Source organism: Rhincodon typus, chromosome 13, assembly GCF_021869965.1.
Source record: "Rhincodon typus isolate 14 chromosome 13, sRhiTyp1.1, whole genome shotgun sequence".
Classification (NCBI taxonomy): Eukaryota; Metazoa; Chordata; class Chondrichthyes; order Orectolobiformes; family Rhincodontidae; genus Rhincodon; species Rhincodon typus.
The window spans coordinates 56,908,278-56,929,135 of NC_063344.1; the positions used below are offsets into that span (position 1 = coordinate 56,908,278).

Sequence of the window (20,858 nt, forward strand, 5' to 3'; positions counted from 1 at the left end):
CCACACTGAGACAGACAATCTGTTGCATACTAGACTACAATCATTCAACCGTAGCAGTGTACACAGTCATGAGAGATACCTTAATTGTGATTAGAATCTAAATTGGAATTAAGGATCTCTGCTACTACTGCAATTTCCAAGCATCTTATGATAAGCCCGCAGTCAAGAAAAACTGATGGATTCCACCACCATTCATATTCATTGCTGGACTGAGAGTGATTTGGTTTGATAGAAATCCAATGTTCCTTAGCAACGCTTTCCTGTTTTATCCTAAGCCATCAGTACATGCTTGTCCTCACAGCCCTCTCAACTCATTCTTTGAGTTCTCCAGGGTAGATGTTGCTGTGCCAGTGCTCACAACAGCTTGAACAGAATGCCAGCTGCTGGTTTCTCTTCGCCTTTGGAACCGTTAGCTGATTGTAACATTCACAATAGCTGAGCGACAGCAATGTACCAATGTGGCAGAACTTATGGAAACGATAATGGCCTTGCCTGACACCTGGAGGTCCAATGAGAGACCATGCTGCCTCCTTTGGGGAAGGCTTGCTGAATCACAAGCCAATCAGGCAGTTGACAGACCAGCAGTGGGGGGAGGCAGCGGGGGCTTCCCTGGGATCAGGACTATAAGGGCAGAGGGCTTACCTGCCATGAGCTGGTAGCCAGAGGCTGGCGGCTGTTTTGATCAGCAGCGCCATGGCAAGATGGTGACTGCTCTTGGAATCACATCCACTGGAAGCCAATGGGTGCAGAGAGGCCTAGGCCAGAGGTTAAGCAATGAGTGGAGGGTTTTGCAGGGCAGTGGGATAGGCAATGTGGAGAAAGAGTTGGCATCACTTTGCAGGGTGTGGCTCATGCACATTTTCCCTAATTTTCCCTCCTCCTCACCTTTTCTGATCTTAGGTCCCTTGATCAGGCATGGAGCACCAGACAAGGAACAGCCTGCACAGGTTTACTTGCCATTCATAGCACATGACAACAGTCCTATTTGCATCTGGGTTAGCACCGGTGGTCATCATTGACTGTCCACTCACAGGCCTCAATGAGAGGCAGGGTCTCGAGTCTGTCAATGGGGCTTCCTGCCCTGGACTTAAAAATGGAGGTGGAGGCAAGTGGGGTTATCAGCTGACACTGATGAAATGCCCTCCCTGCCTCCGAACGTGCCACTGGGGAGGCTGGAAGACTCTGCCCATGGCTTCAAATGATGACACTGTTGTTCTTGCGCATTTGGCCATGTGAGGAGTAGCAGGTGAGTAGATGGAAAAGGTAGCGCAGCAGCAGGATGGTACTCATTCGAGACCTGCAGTTTCAGCCTACCCGACTCATCGGTGTTCTCAACACCCCATGTTGTTCAACATGCCTCACTGAAGGCGGATAAGGTCATGAAATTTTGCAGTTTTCCTCAGTTGGGGCCCTTCTCCCTCCAGTTATGAGCCACCTTCTACTGAAGTGGAGGAATAGCTGTTCAGGTGTTTTAAGTTTCAAGAACACACGCAGTAATAATGCTCGAGTACTCGTCATACTGTTCATTGAATGTATGAGTAAATGAGTATGTTTGAAGGGTGAGAAACTCTGAGAAGATCAGTGAGGTATGAAGTTGAATTATAAACAGCAGCTTGAACGGGTGCTAGACTTCTAATGGTGCTGTGGACAGTAAAGAATGAAAATATTCAGGTCACCTGAATATTTTGCATGGTACAGCAGGAGAAAAATTAACAGAATGCGAGGAAATCTTGGTACCATGCATATTTAGAGCAATTATTTAGTCAAGAAACAATTGTATATCCTTATCCTGGCAGTGTCCCCAAGATTGCCTATTTATTTTGCACATTGGAGAGATTTTCTGATTCAGACATAAAGTCACAGATTTGTGGCATGCCTTTATCTTGATGGGGCTTTTAAACTGGGGAGTACCTGGAGTGCCAAATACAGCAGTCTTCCTTGGGTCATATTTACGTAGCAGTACCTCAGCTGTTGCATCCCTAAATTGGACCACGCAGTGCACTCACTTGACTGCTGGTACTGTGGCCACTTTGCTTTCAGTTCACAATGCGTTTTGTTGAACTAACAACACAAGCATTTAAATTGCTGTTGCAGCCCTTTAACCAGTAACAGCAGTACAGCGAAGCTCTTTCTACTGTCCATCTGCTTCCACAGGCATGCGGCTGAGAGTTCAACATGAACATGGTTGGTCGGAAGCCCAGAAACTCTGACTGAATGTCTGCACATGAAAAGTCTACACTGTTTGAGTTTGGAACAAGCAAAAACACTAAGATTTACCCCATACAGATCTTTTATTGGGTCCCTTCATTTTAGCTTGTGCCCAAATTTACTCAGTTGCTTCATCAAGACAGTAGGTGGCATCCCATCCCAGGTCATGTGCAGGGAGCTTAATCACCTCCACCCCTCCCCCCCCCCACCCCCAGCAGAATAATCACAGAAACACGAGGAACAACATTTCTGATCAGAATAAACATTTACATAATTTGATTGATTTTTATTTTAAAGAATAAGTTAAAATAGGTGGCTCTTGCAAATCAAAATGTCTGAATTTCACCGAAGATGGGGAATGAATTAATTGTGCGTGATGCCCAGAAAGTTGAAGTCTTGCATAATCTCATATAAGTGAGAGAAAATGTTCATTGAACTTCTGGGTTAAATTCAATTTAAAAGTTCTTTTATAATGATTCAAGTATGTGCTTACTACACATACACCCTCATTCTCCCATATTACTGAACTAACAGACAACAGGTTGAAATATGTGGGCCCTCACTCTCACAGAATCATAGAATCCCTGCAGTGTGGAAAAAAGGCCATTTGGCCCATTGAATATATCACACTTACTTCAATATACTGGGTCAATATCCTAGGACTCCCTCCTTAACAGTATTATGGAGCGGTGTGCACCTGCTCCAAATGCACTGCAGAGGTGCAAGAAAGCAACTTCCTACCATTTTTTCCAAGGGCAATTAGGAATGGGCAATAAATCCTGCTGCCTTTGCCAGTTACGTGTACATCCCTTGAGTTAAAGAAAGTCCAGTGACGTTACCATCATTGGATAAACATATGGATGATAATGAAATAGGTTAGGTTAGATGGGCTTCAGATTGGTTTCATAGGTCGGCGCAACAGAGGGCCGAAGGGCCTGTACTGTGCTGTAATGTTCTATGTTCTATGAGATTGTCTCTTGCTATGCATTTCATTTTCTTATGTGGTTAGGGGAATTCCTTCACTGACAGCACTAGCAAACCTCCAAAACCTTGCTCTGGTGTCATACTAGATTTATCAGCTGAGAAAATGTATAATGACTAGCTAATCATCCACATGTGGCAACACCTCAAAGCCTGTGTAGCTCTGATATCCACTGCTAGAAGCTGTTGGGTTAATTTCAGCATCATGTTCCTCCTCTGATCTGGCTGAGAATCTCGTGTGTGAGCTAACTTCACATCTCTGTGGGATAGTGTACTGACACCCCAGAATGTTGCTTCTTCAACCAGTTGGTCTTTAGAGATTTAATCAACTCAAATCTTTGCTCCAAAAATACTTGTCTTCAGCTGGATAAAAGAATGCTCTGGCAAATCCTCGCAAATACTAAAAACACCACATTGCGTACAATGGAGAAGGTTAGTTTCTGTGCTAGGGATCGACAGGAATATGATTGGCACTGAACCCAGGGGAGTGACTTTATAATTTAGCAGTTCTGTGCAACAGCCACATACTACAAAAGAACATATAGAACATACAACATAGAACATTACAGTGCAGTACAGGCCCTTCGGCCCTCGATGTTGCGCCGACCTGTGAAACCAATCTGAAGCCCATCTAACCTAAACTATTCCATTATCATCCATATGTTTATTCAATGACCATTTAAATGCCCTTAAAGTGGGCGAGTCTACTATTTTTGCAGGCAGGGCATTCCACGCCCTTACTACTCTCTGAGTAAAGAACCTACCTCTGACATCTGTCCTACATCTATCACCCCTCAATCTAAAGCTACGTCCCCTCGTGCTGGCCATCACCATCCGAGGAAAAAGGCTCCCACTGTCCACCCTATCTAATCCTCTGACAAAAGCTTAAGATTACACTTATTTAAATACATGTGAAGACTGTTACCACTTTTCAATCAACAAACTGGTTAAGTCATCTTCATAACGTTTAATTATTGCAAACCTCTTAAAAGTATCTTCCAGTCACTGCTACAACGTCAACTATAGCCAAAGGCAATAATGTTACTACTTTCTTTGGCTAATGTGTATTTCAGCTGAACCCCATTAAAATTGATAGTCACTGTGGGCAGTACTTTGGGCAAATTTTGCTGCTGGCATTCTTTACATCGCCATCCCATGTGAACAAAATACTTCAGAAATCACATCTAATCTGTGTCTCAACTAGAATATGATTCCTTGCGAGGTTATGAAGACTTGAATTTGAATTAGCTTATGCAGTGAGATTAGAGGTATTAAATATTTTCCTAAAATACATGCTAAGCTTTTTCCTAAATTAAAGCTATATTTATTAAGAGACCAATCCTTTTTGAATGTCAGTTTCCTATTTTGCAGTCCCAAAAGCCATCGGGTAACCGAAGCAGACAGCAATTTCATGCATAGTTGAAAGTTGATTTGCCCCTACTATATAAAACAATTTTATGCAACAAGTAGTTTCAACACAGACCACAAGTTTAACTCAAGACACTCAACTCGGGTATTTAATATTTGATAACAATAAATGGAGGCGATAGCTCAACTTTAATCACATCGTGATACCATAATTTATGAGCGCAAAGTTTAAGCTCCTGAGCTATCACACCTATAAGCAGTCACAGACAGGTCAACGGAGAACAAAGGAAAACATACAAAAGGCAAAGTGTAGGAGGGTATGCCAGGAGCAGCACCAGGCACATTGAAAAATGGTTCTAGAGCACAGAATGGCTTGCATGCCAAATGGCAGAAGCAGCAGGCAATAGACCATGTTGATATCATGCAGCAATGGATCAGATCCTAGCTCTGCCATCTTGCCTCTTCCAGTCATTAATGATGGTGCACAATTAAACAATTCACTGGAGGATGGATCCACAAATATCCCCATCCTCAAAGAAGGGGGAGCCCAATACATCAGAGCAAAAGTTAAGTCTGAAGCTAAAAGTGCCGAGCGAGTGATCCATCTCAGCCTCCTGCTGACGTCCCAGGAGTACAGATGCCAGCTCCTCCCTGTGATATGAAGAAATAGCTGTAGATACTGGATACAGCAAGGGCTCTGGTCCCTGGCAGCATTCTGGCATTAATACTGACGACTTGTGATCCAGAATTAGCTGTGGCCTGGCCAAAGTGTTTCAGTACAGCTACAACACTGGAATCTATCCAACAATTTGGAAAATTGCTCAGGTATGTTGCGTTCAGAAAGTTCAGGACAAATTGATTCCAGCTAATTTCTGTAATATTAGTTCACTCTTGATCATCAGCAAAGCGTGGAAGGTATTGTTGACAGTGCTATCAAGGGGCACTTAAACAAAACCTGAACTATCACACCTATAACCAGTCACAAGCGGGTCAACTGAGAACAAAGGAAAACATACAATAGGCAAAGTGTAGGAGGACAACTGAACTGATGCTCGGTTTGGAAGTTGTCTGGCCACTAAGTCTCTGACTGCATTACACTCTTGGACCAAACATGGACAAAAAAGCTGAACTCCAGTGATGATACGAGAGTGACTGCCTTTTACATCAAGGCGGCATTCAACTGAGCATTGCCTCACAGGGTTCAATTCCACCTTCCGGCAACTGTCTGTGTGGAGTTTACACGTTCTCCCAGTGTCTGCGTGGGTTTCCTCTGGGTGCTCCGGTTTCCTCCCGCAGTCCAAAGATGTGCAGGCTAGGCGAATTGGCTATGCTAAATTGTCCGTAGTGTTCAGGCATCTGTAGATTAGGTGGGTTGTAAGGGGATGGGCCTGGGTGGGATGCTGTGAGGGTCGGTATGGACCTGTTGGGCCGAAGGGCCTGTTTCCACACTGTAGAGATTCTATGATTCTATGACATTGAGGAGCTCAAAATTAGTCAATGGGAATTGGAGAAACCCTCTCTGCTGGTTGGAGTCAAACCTGACACATAGTAAGATGGTTGTGCTTGTTGGAGGTCAGTCATCTCAGCTCCAGGACATCTCTGCACGAGTTCCTCAGGATAGTGTCCTAGACTCAGCCATCTTCAGTTGCTTCATCAATGACTAATCTCCATTATAAAAGTCAGAAATGGGGATGTTTGTAGAGAATTGCATAATGTTTATTAGCATTCGTGGTACCTCAGAAACTGAAGCAGTCTCTGTCCATATGCAAAAATATCTGGATAACATCCAGGCTCGGACTGATGAGTGACAAGTAACACTCGTGCTACACCCGTATCAGGCAATGCCCATTTCCAACAAGGGAGAATCTAACTAACATATCTCAATAGCATTACCATCTCTAAATCTGCCCCCACTGTCAATATCCTGGGGATTACCTGTGAACAAAAACTAAACTGGAGTAGCCATATAAATATTGTGGCTACAAGAACAGGTCTGAGGCTAGGAATTCTGCAATAACTCAACTCCAGTTTTTGCAAAGCCTGACCATCACCTATAAGTTACAAGTCAGGAATTTGCTCAAATATTCCCCACTTGCCTGGATGGGTGCAGCTCCACGAACACTCAAGAAGCTTGACACCATCCAGAATAAAAACAGCCCACTTGATTGGCACCTTAACCACAACATTCACACACTTCCCCACTGATGTACAGTGACATCTATCTACACTATCTACAAAATGAACCATAGTAACTCAGGTTATTTTATCAGCCAGTGACTTCTACCACCCAGAAGAATAAAGACAGCAGATATATGGAGACATTTCTACATAGAAATTTCTTTCCAAGTCACACATCACCCTGTCTTGAAACTACATTGCCGTTCTTTCACTGCTGGGTCAAAATCCTGGAATTCCCTTCCTAATAGCACTGTAGGTGTCCCTACATCTCAACAACTGCAGTAGGTCAAGGTGGCAGCTCACCACCACTTTCTTCACTAGCTAGCAATATGCATATCCCAACAGCAAACTGAAAAAGAAAGGCTTTATGAAACTTATTTTTCCAACAGGCTACTGAACACTTGCCCCAACATCAACTCAGTTCAAGAGGAGCAAATACCAGGAGGAAACTGATTTCAGTTTGCAAACTATTTCTTTTGTTTCAAACACTGGGCAGGTTAAGCAGGGTCTACGGAGAGAGAAACAACAGTTACTATTTCTGGTCAATGACTGTCAGGATGGTCACTGGTGTGAAACATTACCCTGTTTCTCTTCCTACAGATGCTGCCTGACTAGCTGAGCCTTTAAAACATTTTCTGTTTAAATTTCATATTTCTAGTCATTCTCAGTATTTTGCCTTCCCTTTGTTTTAGTTGATTTCCCATCTTTATGATTTTAATTGGAGATTGAATAATTGAATTCAACACATTATGAACAAATCTGGAACACATAGGAGTAGCATTTTGAACTTGTTCCATTATTCCATAATATCATGGATGATTGGAGAACTAATTCCATAGAGCCATTGTCCCATGCCTCTTAATTTCTTCAGTAGTGTTACATTTTGAGAGGGCATGACAATGTCAATGTTGAGAGACACTTTTCCCTGGCTGACAAGTCTAGGAATAGGGAGCATACTCTCAGAATAAAAGCGATTGATCATTTAAAGCAGAGATGAATGAAAATTTCTTTCCTCAGAGAATCTGGATTTCTAACCCAATTAGCTGTGGATGCTTAGTCATCAAGTACATTCAAGACTGAGATAATTAGATTTTTGGGAAATAAAGAGATAATGGAATATGGAGCAGAACAGTGGACTAGGATCCTAGATCAGCACAAACTTATTGAATGGCAGAGCAAATTTGAGATGACCCATAGCCTATTTCTGCTCTTCTTTTAGTCCTAACATAAATCTGTCAATCTCAGCTTTAAAAATAAATACTGCAGTTGACTCCATTTCAAGTACTGTTCACAGTAGAAAATCTTAAGCTTTTGCCACTGTAACACCATAATAGAAGCATTTCCTAATTTCAATCAAAAAACTTAAAACTAGATTCATTGAGCAGTGAAAATAGTTGTTCTCCATCCACCCTCTCACTTCATATTAATACCTTGAAAACATTAACCAAATCACTCTGTAATCATCTAAATTCTAGTGAATACAATCCCAATGCAATAGGAATAGGCTAGAGGCCACCTCAAATTTGAATTGTCTTACCACATAATTTAACCTTTATCATTCAGAATCATTCTTGTATATCCATACTGTGAACTTGGTATGGTGTCCAGAACTAAACATTGTACTCAAGCTATGGTTTAACCAAAGCTTCGTAATAGCTCTGGCATGACTTCCAACCATTTGTATTCTACTCCTTAAAGCTCAGCATTCCATTAGACTTCTTTTTAATATCTGTTATTGATATTCTGATAATCTTTGTCAGTGGTATTCACTAGAAAAATAGTTAGGGCCAATTGATATGTTTAAATTTTTAACCATGCTTCACAGAGAATTTAAAAATACTTCCACATTAATTGTGATTTATTTCTTTAAAAGATAATTACAGATTTTAAATTGAATTTGAGTAGGATTTGAACCCATATCTCCAGAACATTGGCCTGTGCCTCCAAATTATTTGCTCAGTAACATTACCACTTACACTACCACTTTCTTTATTTGCATTTATTAAATTTGTTTTTTTTATTCCATCCATTAGCGTAGAGAACACATTGCCGTAGTACACCCTCACATATCTTTCGCCTCTATTGTTATAGTTCTGCTTATTTCTCTCGTATTTCTGTCTCCTGATACAATTGTTTTTCATTTTTTTAGGTTTCCCCAAACCCAAAATGCCCAATGCACTATTCCTGACTAATACTCTAGTCTAATTTGTTTTAGACTTATTATTTTGACTATCTTATCCAAGTAAGACCACCCCACCAAAATTTGCCATATTAAAGTCCTTGTGACAGCTTTATTTATTCTTTCCATTGGCTCATGGGCCCAGCCTGGTTTGAATAGAACTCATCTCAATGCAACACTTCCTTGCTGTGCCTGTGTAGTATGAAATACAACTTCTCATTCCCAAAGCACCTTTTCTACCACATATCTCTTTGCCACTTGCAGATCATTCAAGTAATAATCTAGAGAATGTAATCCTGGAGATTGTTTTGTAAACAGAAAGAGCTCCTGGTACTTGCTGAATTGGACCTCCCATCAATTTTCCTATGATGTTGATCGTACTATAGACCACAATGGCTGAATACCATACTTCTTTCCTCAGTATCCTTTCAAGCATGCTCAAGACGTTCTTAATCCTGGCATCAGGTTACAGCTTGTGTAGGACTCAGTTCTGGTATGCATCTTCTCAATTATTGTATAACATAACATTTAACAAGTCACACTTTCCTTCCTACTCCCTTTGGACAGTCGGCTGCCCCAAGAGCCATGGTTCACATTCTGGCTATCATTTCAATCATTTTTATGCTCAAACAGGGAAACATACTGGACTTAATTCTTCAAGTTTTTGGTGACAAACTGGGAGTACTGGTAATGCAGCAGTGAAATAAATAAAGAGGAGAGTCCAAAATCTTCTCACTGCCATTGCATATTACCAGCAGTGGGAACCTCATCACCCACTGGACAATCAGCTGCACTACTTAAGTGTCAAATTAAAAATTCCTCACTACCCCATTGACATTTCGCTCACATTGAGATGGACCACCACCTTGGCTAGGTCTATGATCCCTTCGTCCTTTTAAAACACTTATCAAACCACCTCAGTCTCCTCAATTTCATCCTAAAAGAGGAACCTCTTATTTTTGTACAGTGTCTGCTAATTATCATCACCCTCTCAAGAGGAATCATCCTCCCAATGTCCATCATATCAAGTCCCTTCTGTATTCTAAGCCAGTCGCACACAATGAAAAGAGGTTCATAAATGTTCATGAAAATAATTGGCTTGTTAAATACTACATTGCATTGAAACATTCATAACAGTGGAAAAGAATGGGTGCAGACCTGCAGCAGTGGGATGAAGTCCTCCTGTTCCAGATAGTTACAGCCTGGTTTGGCAAGAAGATAAACAAACTTAGATGCATCATCATGGCAGCTCTGCAGTACTCTGTGAAAGATACAACCATTGCATTTATTACTCAGGGACAGTAAATGAACACATGCATTTGTAAAGATCAACAAATGATCCTGCCTTAGATCTTTTTCATTTCATTTTATATTAACGTCCTCCTTCTACACCGATCAACTACTTAAGACAAACTGTTTCCATCTAATGCATCCGCAGGGCTCACGGGAATGAACAGGTGTGCGTGTCTAAGTTAAGAACTCTTTTAAAGAACTGGCATAGGCCCATGGGTTGAATTTCCTCCTTCTGTGCTATGATTCAATTATTCCTTCATCAATTTAAACAACTGTATCAAATCACCTCATAGATTCCTTCTCAAACCGTCGAATGTCACAATAAATTTTATAAATGCAAGTTCTTTCCATTAAATATTGATGTATCAGTGACCAAAATCAAATGTAAAGAAGTAGAAATGATAAACTGTGTCTCCATCAGCCTTGTTGGGTGGATGTAAAAAATCTCAAAGCATTACTTGAAAGAGGATCAGGGGAGTTATCCCTGGTGACCGGGTCAATAAATATTCCTCAAATCAACACCAGTAAAAAAATCTTTCACACATAATTATCATGTAGCTTTTCATGGCAACTTGCTGTGTGCATATTGACTACTGTACTTCAAAAAAAGTACTTCATTAAGACATCCAGTGGCCACTACAGAAATGGAAGCTTTACTTGTTTTTTCACTTTTGTGCTGTTATCACCAATTAGGTTGGATAAAGTTAATAAGATGAATTTGTCTACATTACTCAAACTATACACCTTAAAGTCAACCTCAAAAATCTAACAATGCTGTCTGGCCCCAGTGTAAATTTTTGTATTTCTTATTTTAGCTTTTTAAGTTGTCTGAACGAGGATTTCAACCAAATGGAAGTTTAGAATTATAGTCACTTAATAGTATGAGATTAATTTAAAGTATAATTCACCTCTGTTGAAGCTCTGACATCCTTCAGATAGTCAAAACAGTTATCCTATAGCTCCAGGAAAAAAATCAAATGAGGTCCCAGAAGTAAAAAGGAAGTTTTATTTCCATATTCTCCAGTCTGTCAAGTAAAATTTGCCTTTACACCTTAGTCTATAAAATATAGGAAGCAGTTTGCCTTACATTAAGCAGCATAGTTTACAATTCACAACACTTTCATTACCCCACTATGTACTCCTTAGAGTGTGTTAAACTACTCAAATTGCTATTAGATCATTTTGACCTATGTGAAGGGCATGCTAAGGGCATATTACAAGTATGGTGTGTACATCACTTCTTGGTGACAACAGATTGTAACTAGTTTTTCAGAATCCTAATGGTTTCATTAACCCAGTGGAAAATGTTCATATCAAGAGCTAAGGATATGAAAAGGCCATTTGACCTATCACATTTTATCCCCCTTCTATCACTCAATCCCCCAAGAAATTGATTGACATTTAAACTTATAGAATTCAGCTTGTGTCTCTGCGTCTGTTAGCCAGTCTGCAAGACTGTTCCAAGCATACACAACGGAGTAGAAATAATTGCTCTCTACTATCAGTTAGGAAGCTTATCAAATAAATTGAAATTTATTCATTCTTTGACTAATTAGGTGATAACGTTGATAAATTTAACAGAAGTTAGAGTGACATACTAAGGTACTAAGAGTTTTATGTTATATCCACTGGGGTTTGAAAGGAAATTTTATGAACTAAAAGCTAAATCAAAAGAAAATTAAACCAAAAAAAAATCCTTGAAGGAAAATCTCCAGATTTAAATGGGGGATTAAATGGAATACAGACCTTTTAAGAAAACCTTTACTGTTTCTAGGATGTGGGTCAACATTGTGGCCTTTCCTTGGAATTGAACCTGACAGATTTTAAGACAATCAATGGGAGCTTCACAGTCACCAGTATCAAGACTAGCGTTCAGTTGCAGACTTATCAGCTGAATTTAAATTCCACCAACTGCCATGCTGGGACTTGAACCAATGATTTGATTTTGATTTGGTTTGATTTATTATTTTCACATGCACCTAAGTACAGTGAAAAGTTTTGTTTTGCATGCAGCACAGGCAGATCATACCATACAAAGACCAAAGGGTAATTGAACAGAGCAAGGAATACAAAGTTACGGCTGCAAAGAAGGTGTACAAAAAGCAAGATCAGCATTAGATTTGAAAGTTGACAGGTCCATTCAAAAGTCTAACAACAGCGGGGAATAATCTGCACTTGAACCTGTTGCTATGTGCATTTAAGCTTTTGTATCTTCTGCCTGATGGAAGAGATTGGAAAAGATTACAGCCAGAGTGGGAGGGGTCTTTGGTGATGCTGGCTGCCTTATAGCGGCACTGAGAAGTGTACATGAAATCAATGGATGAAAGGCTGGCTTACGTAATGGTCTGGGCTGTTATCACAACTTTCTGTAGTTGTTCCCAGAACGTTAGCCTGGGCCTCTTGGTTACTAGTCCAGTGACATTACCACTATGCCACAGTTTCCCCATGATCATAAGATTCCTTGTCTTGGATCACAGGACTTATTATCGCCAGTTTGTTGCCTGACGATGGGATTTCAATCCAGTTTAAACTGATAGAAAGTCTTTCTCTGGCAGCTGTGAAGGTCCTGTAAAGCCACATTTAGGGATAAAAGAGCAATTAACTAAAACAAAAAGAATCAAGATAGTATAAATTTCTTGCGTATCCCCTTCCCCACATCACTGGTAGTTGTGCTTTCCACTAAAACTAAGCCTTTAGACTTCACTCATTAGACACTTTTTATTTTTCACTTCATTTTCTTCCTTGGACATATATTTCAAAACCCCTTTCATTTAGATAGCATCTTTTGACACGTAGCCACCTGCTTCACAGAAGTATTTGCAAACAAAATTTCAGATTAATTGACATAAGGAGAGATTAGGTCAGGTAACTGAAAACCTGGTCAAAGAGTTTGAATGATCATATTAAAGGAGGACAGAGAATTAGGAGGCAGAGGTGTTTAGGGAGGAAATTTCAGTCACAAGCTAGCTGAAAGCATGCCTGACAATGACAGAGTAAATAAAATTGGGAATGCACAAAAGGCTATAATTGAAACAGTATGGAGTCCCCTCTGACCAAAATTATAGTCACCCCTCTACGTACTGCCTTGTTTGGTTTGGAGTCTATTTTTATTTGATTATTCTTCTGTATTTCTCCCTGTGAATGGTGCTAATAAATGAAAAATTGTTTTTAACCATATGCCTTCTAAACATAAATTTCACTCCAGCTTGCAAGAACTGAACCTGCCTGAAAGCTTTGTGGAAGGCATTAGTTTGATGCCCGCAATGAGATAAACCTCTTCTAGGATTGCTTCCATTTTCTAAACAACATTTCGGCAACTTCATATCTCAATGACAAATCACCACAATGTAAAAATGGTGACTTACCTACACAACAAAATAAAATAAGTGAAAAAAAATGACTTAGTTAACACTGGCTCACGGGCATGCTTCTTGCCTCAGATTTAGAAGATAATGACCTCAAATCCCATTCCAGAGAGATAAATAAATACATAATCCAGATTAATACTTCAAACAGGACAGAGCGAGTGCTGCACTTGCAGAGATGTCATTCTCTCTTTAAACCAGGGTCTCATTTGCTCTCTCTCAGATAAACATAAATGACTCCCTGGCAATTTTTGAAGAACAGAGGAGTTTATATCACTTATATCTCAACTAGCATCACCTAAACAGATTATCTGGTTAATACTCTCATTGTTGTTTCGAGATCTTGCTGTGTTCAGGTTGGATGTCATATTTCTATGTGAGAATTTAAAGAGGTACCCAGATGGCTATAATGTGGTTTGGGAAGGTCTTGGGGTTGTGCAAAGTGCTGTAGACATGCAAGATGTTTCATTTTCCATGTATGTGAACCTTGCATAATATCTACTGGTGACTGCAGTAGTGAAATGCAGAACAGGGCTAATACTCACTTTCTCCACATCGTTACAAAAGAGTGTACAGATACAAATCCTGTCTGTTCTCCACCAGCAGAAATGAACATGGGGGCTTTCCAGTACAAAGGACAGCTGCATGCCTGAAAAGAATACAAAAGTCAAGCTTCAAATATCATTTCCCTTTCACAGACGCCTAAAGGGAACAATGAATCTTTGAATAAATTTAACACAAATATACTTAAAATAAAGTGGGGTTTTTACTGCAATACAGCTGATATTGGCTGTGATAAAGCATACTTTATTTCTTCAATTACCCAACATTTTGAAATTTTCCCCATCCACACTTGGCCTTTCACTTCTCTTATTCGTGTTTCGATACAGCCCGAATGGTTGATTCTGTATATCAACAAGTTTTTTTTTAAAAATAAACTAGTATTTACAAAGTTAACAAAAAACCCTGGTTTATATAAAAGTCTGACAGTGAAATGATTGTATTATGAAGGTGATTATTCCCAAACAGATTGTAGCAGCAGTGCAGCTACAGGTCTCAGCCTCGATCTGAAAGAAATCATTTTATTTTACTTATTGTTTATGATGATGTCTGGTAGGAAAGGAAAACAGATTAGAGTCAAAAACACTGGACTTCAGTTAAGAGAGATTTATGAAATATTTTGGCTTGTATTAATAGCCCATTATGTTGCATCACTGGGTGACTTCAAAGATTTTTTTAAAAATCCTCTTCTCTCAATTTAGCTAAAATAGATTACAGTTTGTTGAATGATAAATTCTTAAGGTTTATAGGATCTAACATTACTCTCTCCCTTGCTCTGACAAACAGTCTCAGCCCAAACCCACCTCAGATCATGAGAGATTTGCTGAGGCTGATTTTCCCATTTTTAATCAAAATGTGGGGGGCAGCTATTAGCTGGAGACCAACATACCACCTCTACCACCATGATAACGTGACTTATCAGGTGACAATCAGCTAATTAATACTGAAAGGCAGCTAAGGTGAATTTTTATCACTTCTTGCAGGCCTCAACACTGGCATTTATGGCTGCCAGGAGCCAGAGGTTGTCAGCTTCTGTCCCAAAGATAGTCAGTCAAGGACTATTCCTCAGAGGGTCCAGCCATGAGAAGCTAAGTGTTCTTCATCTTTTTATGCTAGGGTTAGGGTCGTAGGGAAAGCAGGTCAGAGAGGTCAAAGGCAACGGTAGGAGCTCTTGTGCCTCCGATTGCTTCCAAATTGTAGCAATTCCCAGTCGGGAATCTAGCCACCTTTCCGTCTGCCAGGATGGCAGGTGATCAAGGCCAGTGGTGAACTGAGGCCCTGAACCGGTGAACAAGGTAAAGACACCATAATCCCAGAGGACTATTGGGCTATTCCCTCAGTAGAGGGACTTGGCTGGTAGTGGTTTAACCGGAGAGTCACCACGCCTCAGGCAAGGGGAGAGCTCAAGTAGATGGGACCGTTATGGTGACCTCAGCTGGTGTGGGAATTGAAAGGGCGCTGCTGACAACACTTTGCAGCATAAAGCACTGTCCAGCCAAATGAACTAACCAACTCCCATACCAGGATTGACATTTCAAAGTTCTTAATTGATGGCAAGTTGGGAATTTGTGGGCGGCATGGTGGCACAGAGGTTAACACTGCTGCCTCACAACAACAGGGGCCTGGGTTCAACCAAGCCTTAGGTGACTATGTGGAGTTTGCACTTTCTCCCTGTGTCTGCATGGGTTTCTTCAGGTGCTCTGGTTTCCTTCCACAGTCCAAAGATGTGCAGGTTAGGTAGACTGGCCATGCTAAATTGCCCACACTGTCCAGGGATGTGCAGGCTAGGTGGATTAACTAAGGTAAATGTGGGGTTACAGAGATAGGGTGGATGCTCTTCAGCAGGTCAATGCAGACTCGACGGGCCCAAGAGCCTCTATTTGCAATTCAGGGATTCTATGTTTCTAAGAATTTTCTCATAGAATCTTCTCATAGAATCTTCTCATTCAGAATTTAATTGGTATGGATGGTACGACATGAACGAAGTGCTAGGAGTTTAGTGCAGAGGGAACAAGGCTCTCTTTTGTGTTTCTAAAATCTTTTTGTCAACCTGTTCGAATTGGTTCTTACTCTTACTCTGAAGTATCCAATTTAGAAGAAGGAACTAAATTGGTGACTAATGGCGAGTAATTCTATTTTCTACTCTTCAATCTGCAGTTTATTGTAAATAGTCCTGAAGTAAGCTTAAAGTAAGGCAGTGCAACTCTGTCATGCGGAATGTTTATCTTGTGTCACATAGGGACTTGTGGACTTATCACATAGACAAGCACATGTGCAGGTAATGTAACTGGTTGCAAGCACTTGAGCTCTAGGTTTCAGAACTTGAACAGCAGCTGGACTCACTCTAGTGTATCTGTGAGGCGGAGGACTATGTAGGTAGCATGTTTAGCTAGGTGGTCACACTTCAGGATCGGGGCATATGGGCAGCTGGGGAATGGGTGACCACCAAGCAGGCACTGTAGGTGTCCCCTGACATTATTTTGCTCACTAATCTGTTCTCTGTTCTGGATACTGGTAAGTACAATCATTTCACTGAGGAATGTAGTAAGGATTAAACACATGGTACTGCAGGTGCCTCAGCTGTACAAGGGGGACTGATGAGCATTAGTGACAAGGTATTTGCTGGTTTGGGACAGGTGCATGCGTGGCTGTAGACATGAGTACATGATGGTATGTACCCCCCCACACCCCTCTCCGGGTGCCAGGGTTAAGGATGTCAACTGCAGCACATACCTCTGGAGAAGCGTGATCAGCGACACTATAGACTGTAGTCTACATTGGTGCCAACAATATAGGAAGGGAGACATGGTCCTGCTATTACAATCCAGGCAGTTAGGTGGAAAATTAGCAAGCAGGACCAGAAAGCGGTCATCAGTAAAATACTCCCAGTGCCATGTGCAATAGCACTTTTGGCATTACAGTCTGGATGGGCAGAATAGCTTCTTCTGAACTGTATGATTCTATGATTCTGTGCATACAGAAATAGGAGGACAGACAAATGCACTGCTGAAAAGTAGGAAGGACTTTAGATTCTCAGGACATTATCTGGCTCTGGAGGAGATGGCACCAATAAGAGCTGGACAGATTGCACCTGAACGAAGTCAGGACTGAATTCCTTGCAGGGCATTTTACCAATGCTGTTGGGGAGGATTGTAGCTACATCAGCATGGTGTGAGGGCCAGGAGTATATCGAGGAGCAACAGGTTGAAATAAAACTCAGTGAGTGACCATCAGCATTAGAATACAGAAGAGTAAGTATATATGTAACATTACAATATAAGAGAAATCTAAACCAGGACTTCAGTGTATGAATGTGAATGCAGTGTGTAGTAAATATGATTGGAGAGCTACAGATGCATTTTATCATATGGAATTATAGTACTGTGGCTATAGCAGAGACCTAGCTCAAGGAGGACCAGGTCTGGGTGTTAAATATTCCTGAATACAAGATGTTCAGAAAAGATAGAAAAAGAAGGAAAGCTGGGATTGGGGGTGTGAGGTGCTGGTATTGGTTAAAGAGAGCATTGCTCTGCTGGAGAAAGAGAATGTCTCAAAGGACTGAAGAACAGAATCAATTTGGTGAGAGCTAAGGAACAGAAAAGGTGTAAATACATTGCTTGGTGTAGTTTATAGATCATCAAATAGTGGGAAGGATGTAGAGCAACAAATCTGCAAGGCAGTTGCAGGAAAATGCAAAATTATCGTGCTATTATAATAGATACTTTAATTATCCAAATGCAGACTGCAGCAGAGGTTGTGCAAAAGGCAGAGAGGCAAGCATTCCTCAACTGTATTCAGGAGTATTTTCTACAGCAACGTGTGTTCAGCCTACTGACACAGGACAAAATCTGTTTCTTGGGAATGAGGTAGGCCAAGGAGATCAAGTGTCAGTGAGACAACATTTAACAGGCAGTGATCATTGTATCTAAGGTTTAGACTGATTGTGGAAAAGAGTAATGAGCAAGTTAGAGTAAAAATTATTAACTGGAAGAGAACTAATTTCAATGAGGCAAGAACAGAGCTCGGTCAGATAGACTGGAACCAAAGATTTTATGGGAAAGATTTTAGCTGAACAATAGGCCACCTTCAAAGAAGAGGTGGTTTGGTAAAGGTATAGTCCTCAGAAGGAAAAGGTAGGACAAGCAAATCCAGCGCTTCCTCGATAAAGGAGAGAGACATTAAGATAATGAGGAAAAATGTGCATATAACAGATGTCAGGACAAATAGAGTTGAGAAGCAACCTGAATACAGAAGGATCAGCAGGAAGGTGGGAAAAAAAAATGGAGAAGCAAAGAGTGATTGTGAAAAGAGACTGGGAGTTAATATAAAAGTATACCCCAAAAATAGGCACATTAATAGTAAACGTTTGGTAAAAGGAGGTGTAGAGACCAAAAAGGGGATTTACACACGGAGGCAAGAAGCATGGCTGAGGTATTAAATTCACACCTGTCTTTTCAAAGGGAGCAGATGCTACCCAGGCCAGGGTGAGATGGGGAAATTCAAATCACTACAATTCAAAACTGATAAGGATGGAAACTGAATAGATGATCTGCATTTTAAGTTGATAAAACACCAGAATCAAATAAAATGCATCCACGAATACTGAAGAAAGGAAGAATGAAAATCGCAAAGGCACTGCCCATAGGTTTTCAGCCTTCCTTAGACTTAGGGCTAGCGTCAAAGGACTAGAGAATTGCAGACATTGCACAGTTGTTCCAAATATGTTGCAAGGATAAGCTCAGTAATTACTGACCAGTCGGTCTGTAAGTTGTTAAAGGCAGCAGGACAGGTGGAGGGAGCAATCAATAACTTTGATTGTGGGGAAACTTTGAGAAATAATAATTCAGGATAGAATTAATAGTCAGGTGGACATAACGTGAGTATTTTTTGAAGAGGTAATGGATAGGGTTGATGAGGGTAATGCTGTTGATATGATGTACATGGGACTTCCAAAAGTTGTCTGATACTCTGTTGCACAACAGAGTTGTGAGCTAAGTTGGAGCTTACAATATAAAGAGGTCAGCAGCAATGCAGGTATAAAATTGCCCGAGTGATGGGAAGTAAAGAGTAACGGTCAATGGATATTGTTCGGCCATGAAGAAAGGTTGGTTGCGAAGTACCCCAGGGGTTGGTGGTGGGACCTTGCTTTTCCTGATATGTATCTATAATCTAAACCTTGGTACACAGGACACAATTTCAAAGGTGGCAAATGATACAAAATTTCGAAGCATTGTAAACTCTGAGGTGATCAGAACAGAACTTCAAACGGACATTGTCATACTGATGGAATGGGCAGATGGTGGTAAATAAAGATCAATGCAGAGCAATGTGAGCTAATGCATTAGACAGGCAATGCATTTTAATTGTGGAGAGTGGGTATAGAGTGAAGTACACTACTCTAAAAACAGACCTAGGTGTATGTCTGCATAAATAATTAAAGGTAGCAGGACAGATGGAGAGAACAATTAAGAAAGAATACTGTATCCTAGACTTTCTTAATAGAGGCACAGAATGCAAGAGCAAGGCGGTCATGCTGAACATGTCTAAGTCACTAGATTGGCCTCAGCTGAAGCATGTGTACAGTTCTAGGTACCAAATATTAGGAAGCATGTGAACCATTGCAGAGAGCGCAGATAGGTTTGCAAGAATGTTTCCAGTGATGAGAAACTTCAGTTATGAAGATGGATTGGAGAAGTCAGGACAGTTCTCCTTGCAAAGGAGAAGGATAAGTGGAGGTTTGATAGAACTTTTCAAAATCATGAGGGATGTGGACAGTGTACATCAAGAGAAACTTCTCACCTATAAAAGGATTGGGAATGGGAGGGTACACATTTAAATAGTTTGCAAAAGTAGCAATTGCAACGCGAGGAAAAAAAACCTCTTCACCGAGTGATTAGGATGCACGATCTGGAGTTGTGGTGCAGGCATGTTCGTTTGAGGCATTTGAGAGGACATTAGATGATTATTTGAATGGAAACAATGTGTATGGTATTGGTGAATAAATAGGAGAATGGAAATACATCATAACATTGATTTGGAGAACTTGTGCAGACATGGTGGACGAAATGGTCTCCTTTTGGGCCATAGAAATTTTGTGATTCTAGGAGGAGCTGTAAAGAAAGGGAAAACTATTTCTCCTCCCATTGTTTCCCTTCCTTGTCACCTCTCATGACATCTTCAGGGAAGGGATTATTCCAGTCAAAGTGCGTTATTGGGTCACCCCATCACTCACCAGCAGTGAGTGGCTGCTAAATTATGGGCGGTAATTCAGGGTCACCTATAATTGACTCAGATCTTTACTTTACTTGTACTACTATAGTGTTACCATGCAGTTAATATTGTTTTGTCTTTCATGAAAATATGCTGAAACAGGATTGAGGAGCAAGCACTTCAATCACTATATGCAATGATTGAAAACTAATGGAATTGAATCAGTTGGGAGCATTTCCATTTGGGTCAGATTGTTGTGGCCCATTCCAAGAAACTGGAGTTCAAAATCTAGGCACACTTTCTTTCTGTAACCTTTTTTTTAAAAAATCATTGGCCAAAGGGATAAACCACTGGACATGATACTCATGAGATTACAGGTGCGATTCTGACCTTGGATGGAGGTTCCAGCAACTTACAGCACAAATATACCGCAGTATCAAATGTGAGCATAAATGTCCACTTGTCAAACTTGACACTATATAGCAACATAGGATTTTATGAAATAAAAGTTCTCA

At 40.7% G+C, this 20,858-nt stretch overlaps 1 protein-coding gene across 3 annotated transcripts in view; it reads right to left on the reverse strand.

Moving 5' to 3' along the window:
- ppp2r3a (protein phosphatase 2, regulatory subunit B'', alpha) overlaps positions 1–20,858 on the reverse strand; it is a 303,231-nt gene that overhangs the window by 39,684 nt on the left and 242,689 nt on the right. For all 3 annotated transcript variants that reach the window (XM_048604830.1, XM_048604829.1, XM_048604831.1), the window contains 2 exons: positions 14,118–14,221; positions 10,073–10,175 (listed from right to left, as the gene is read on the reverse strand). In XM_048604830.1, the coding sequence (XP_048460787.1) occupies positions 10,073–10,175; positions 14,118–14,221 (207 nt within the window). The remainder of the gene's footprint in view (positions 1–10,072; positions 10,176–14,117; positions 14,222–20,858) is intronic.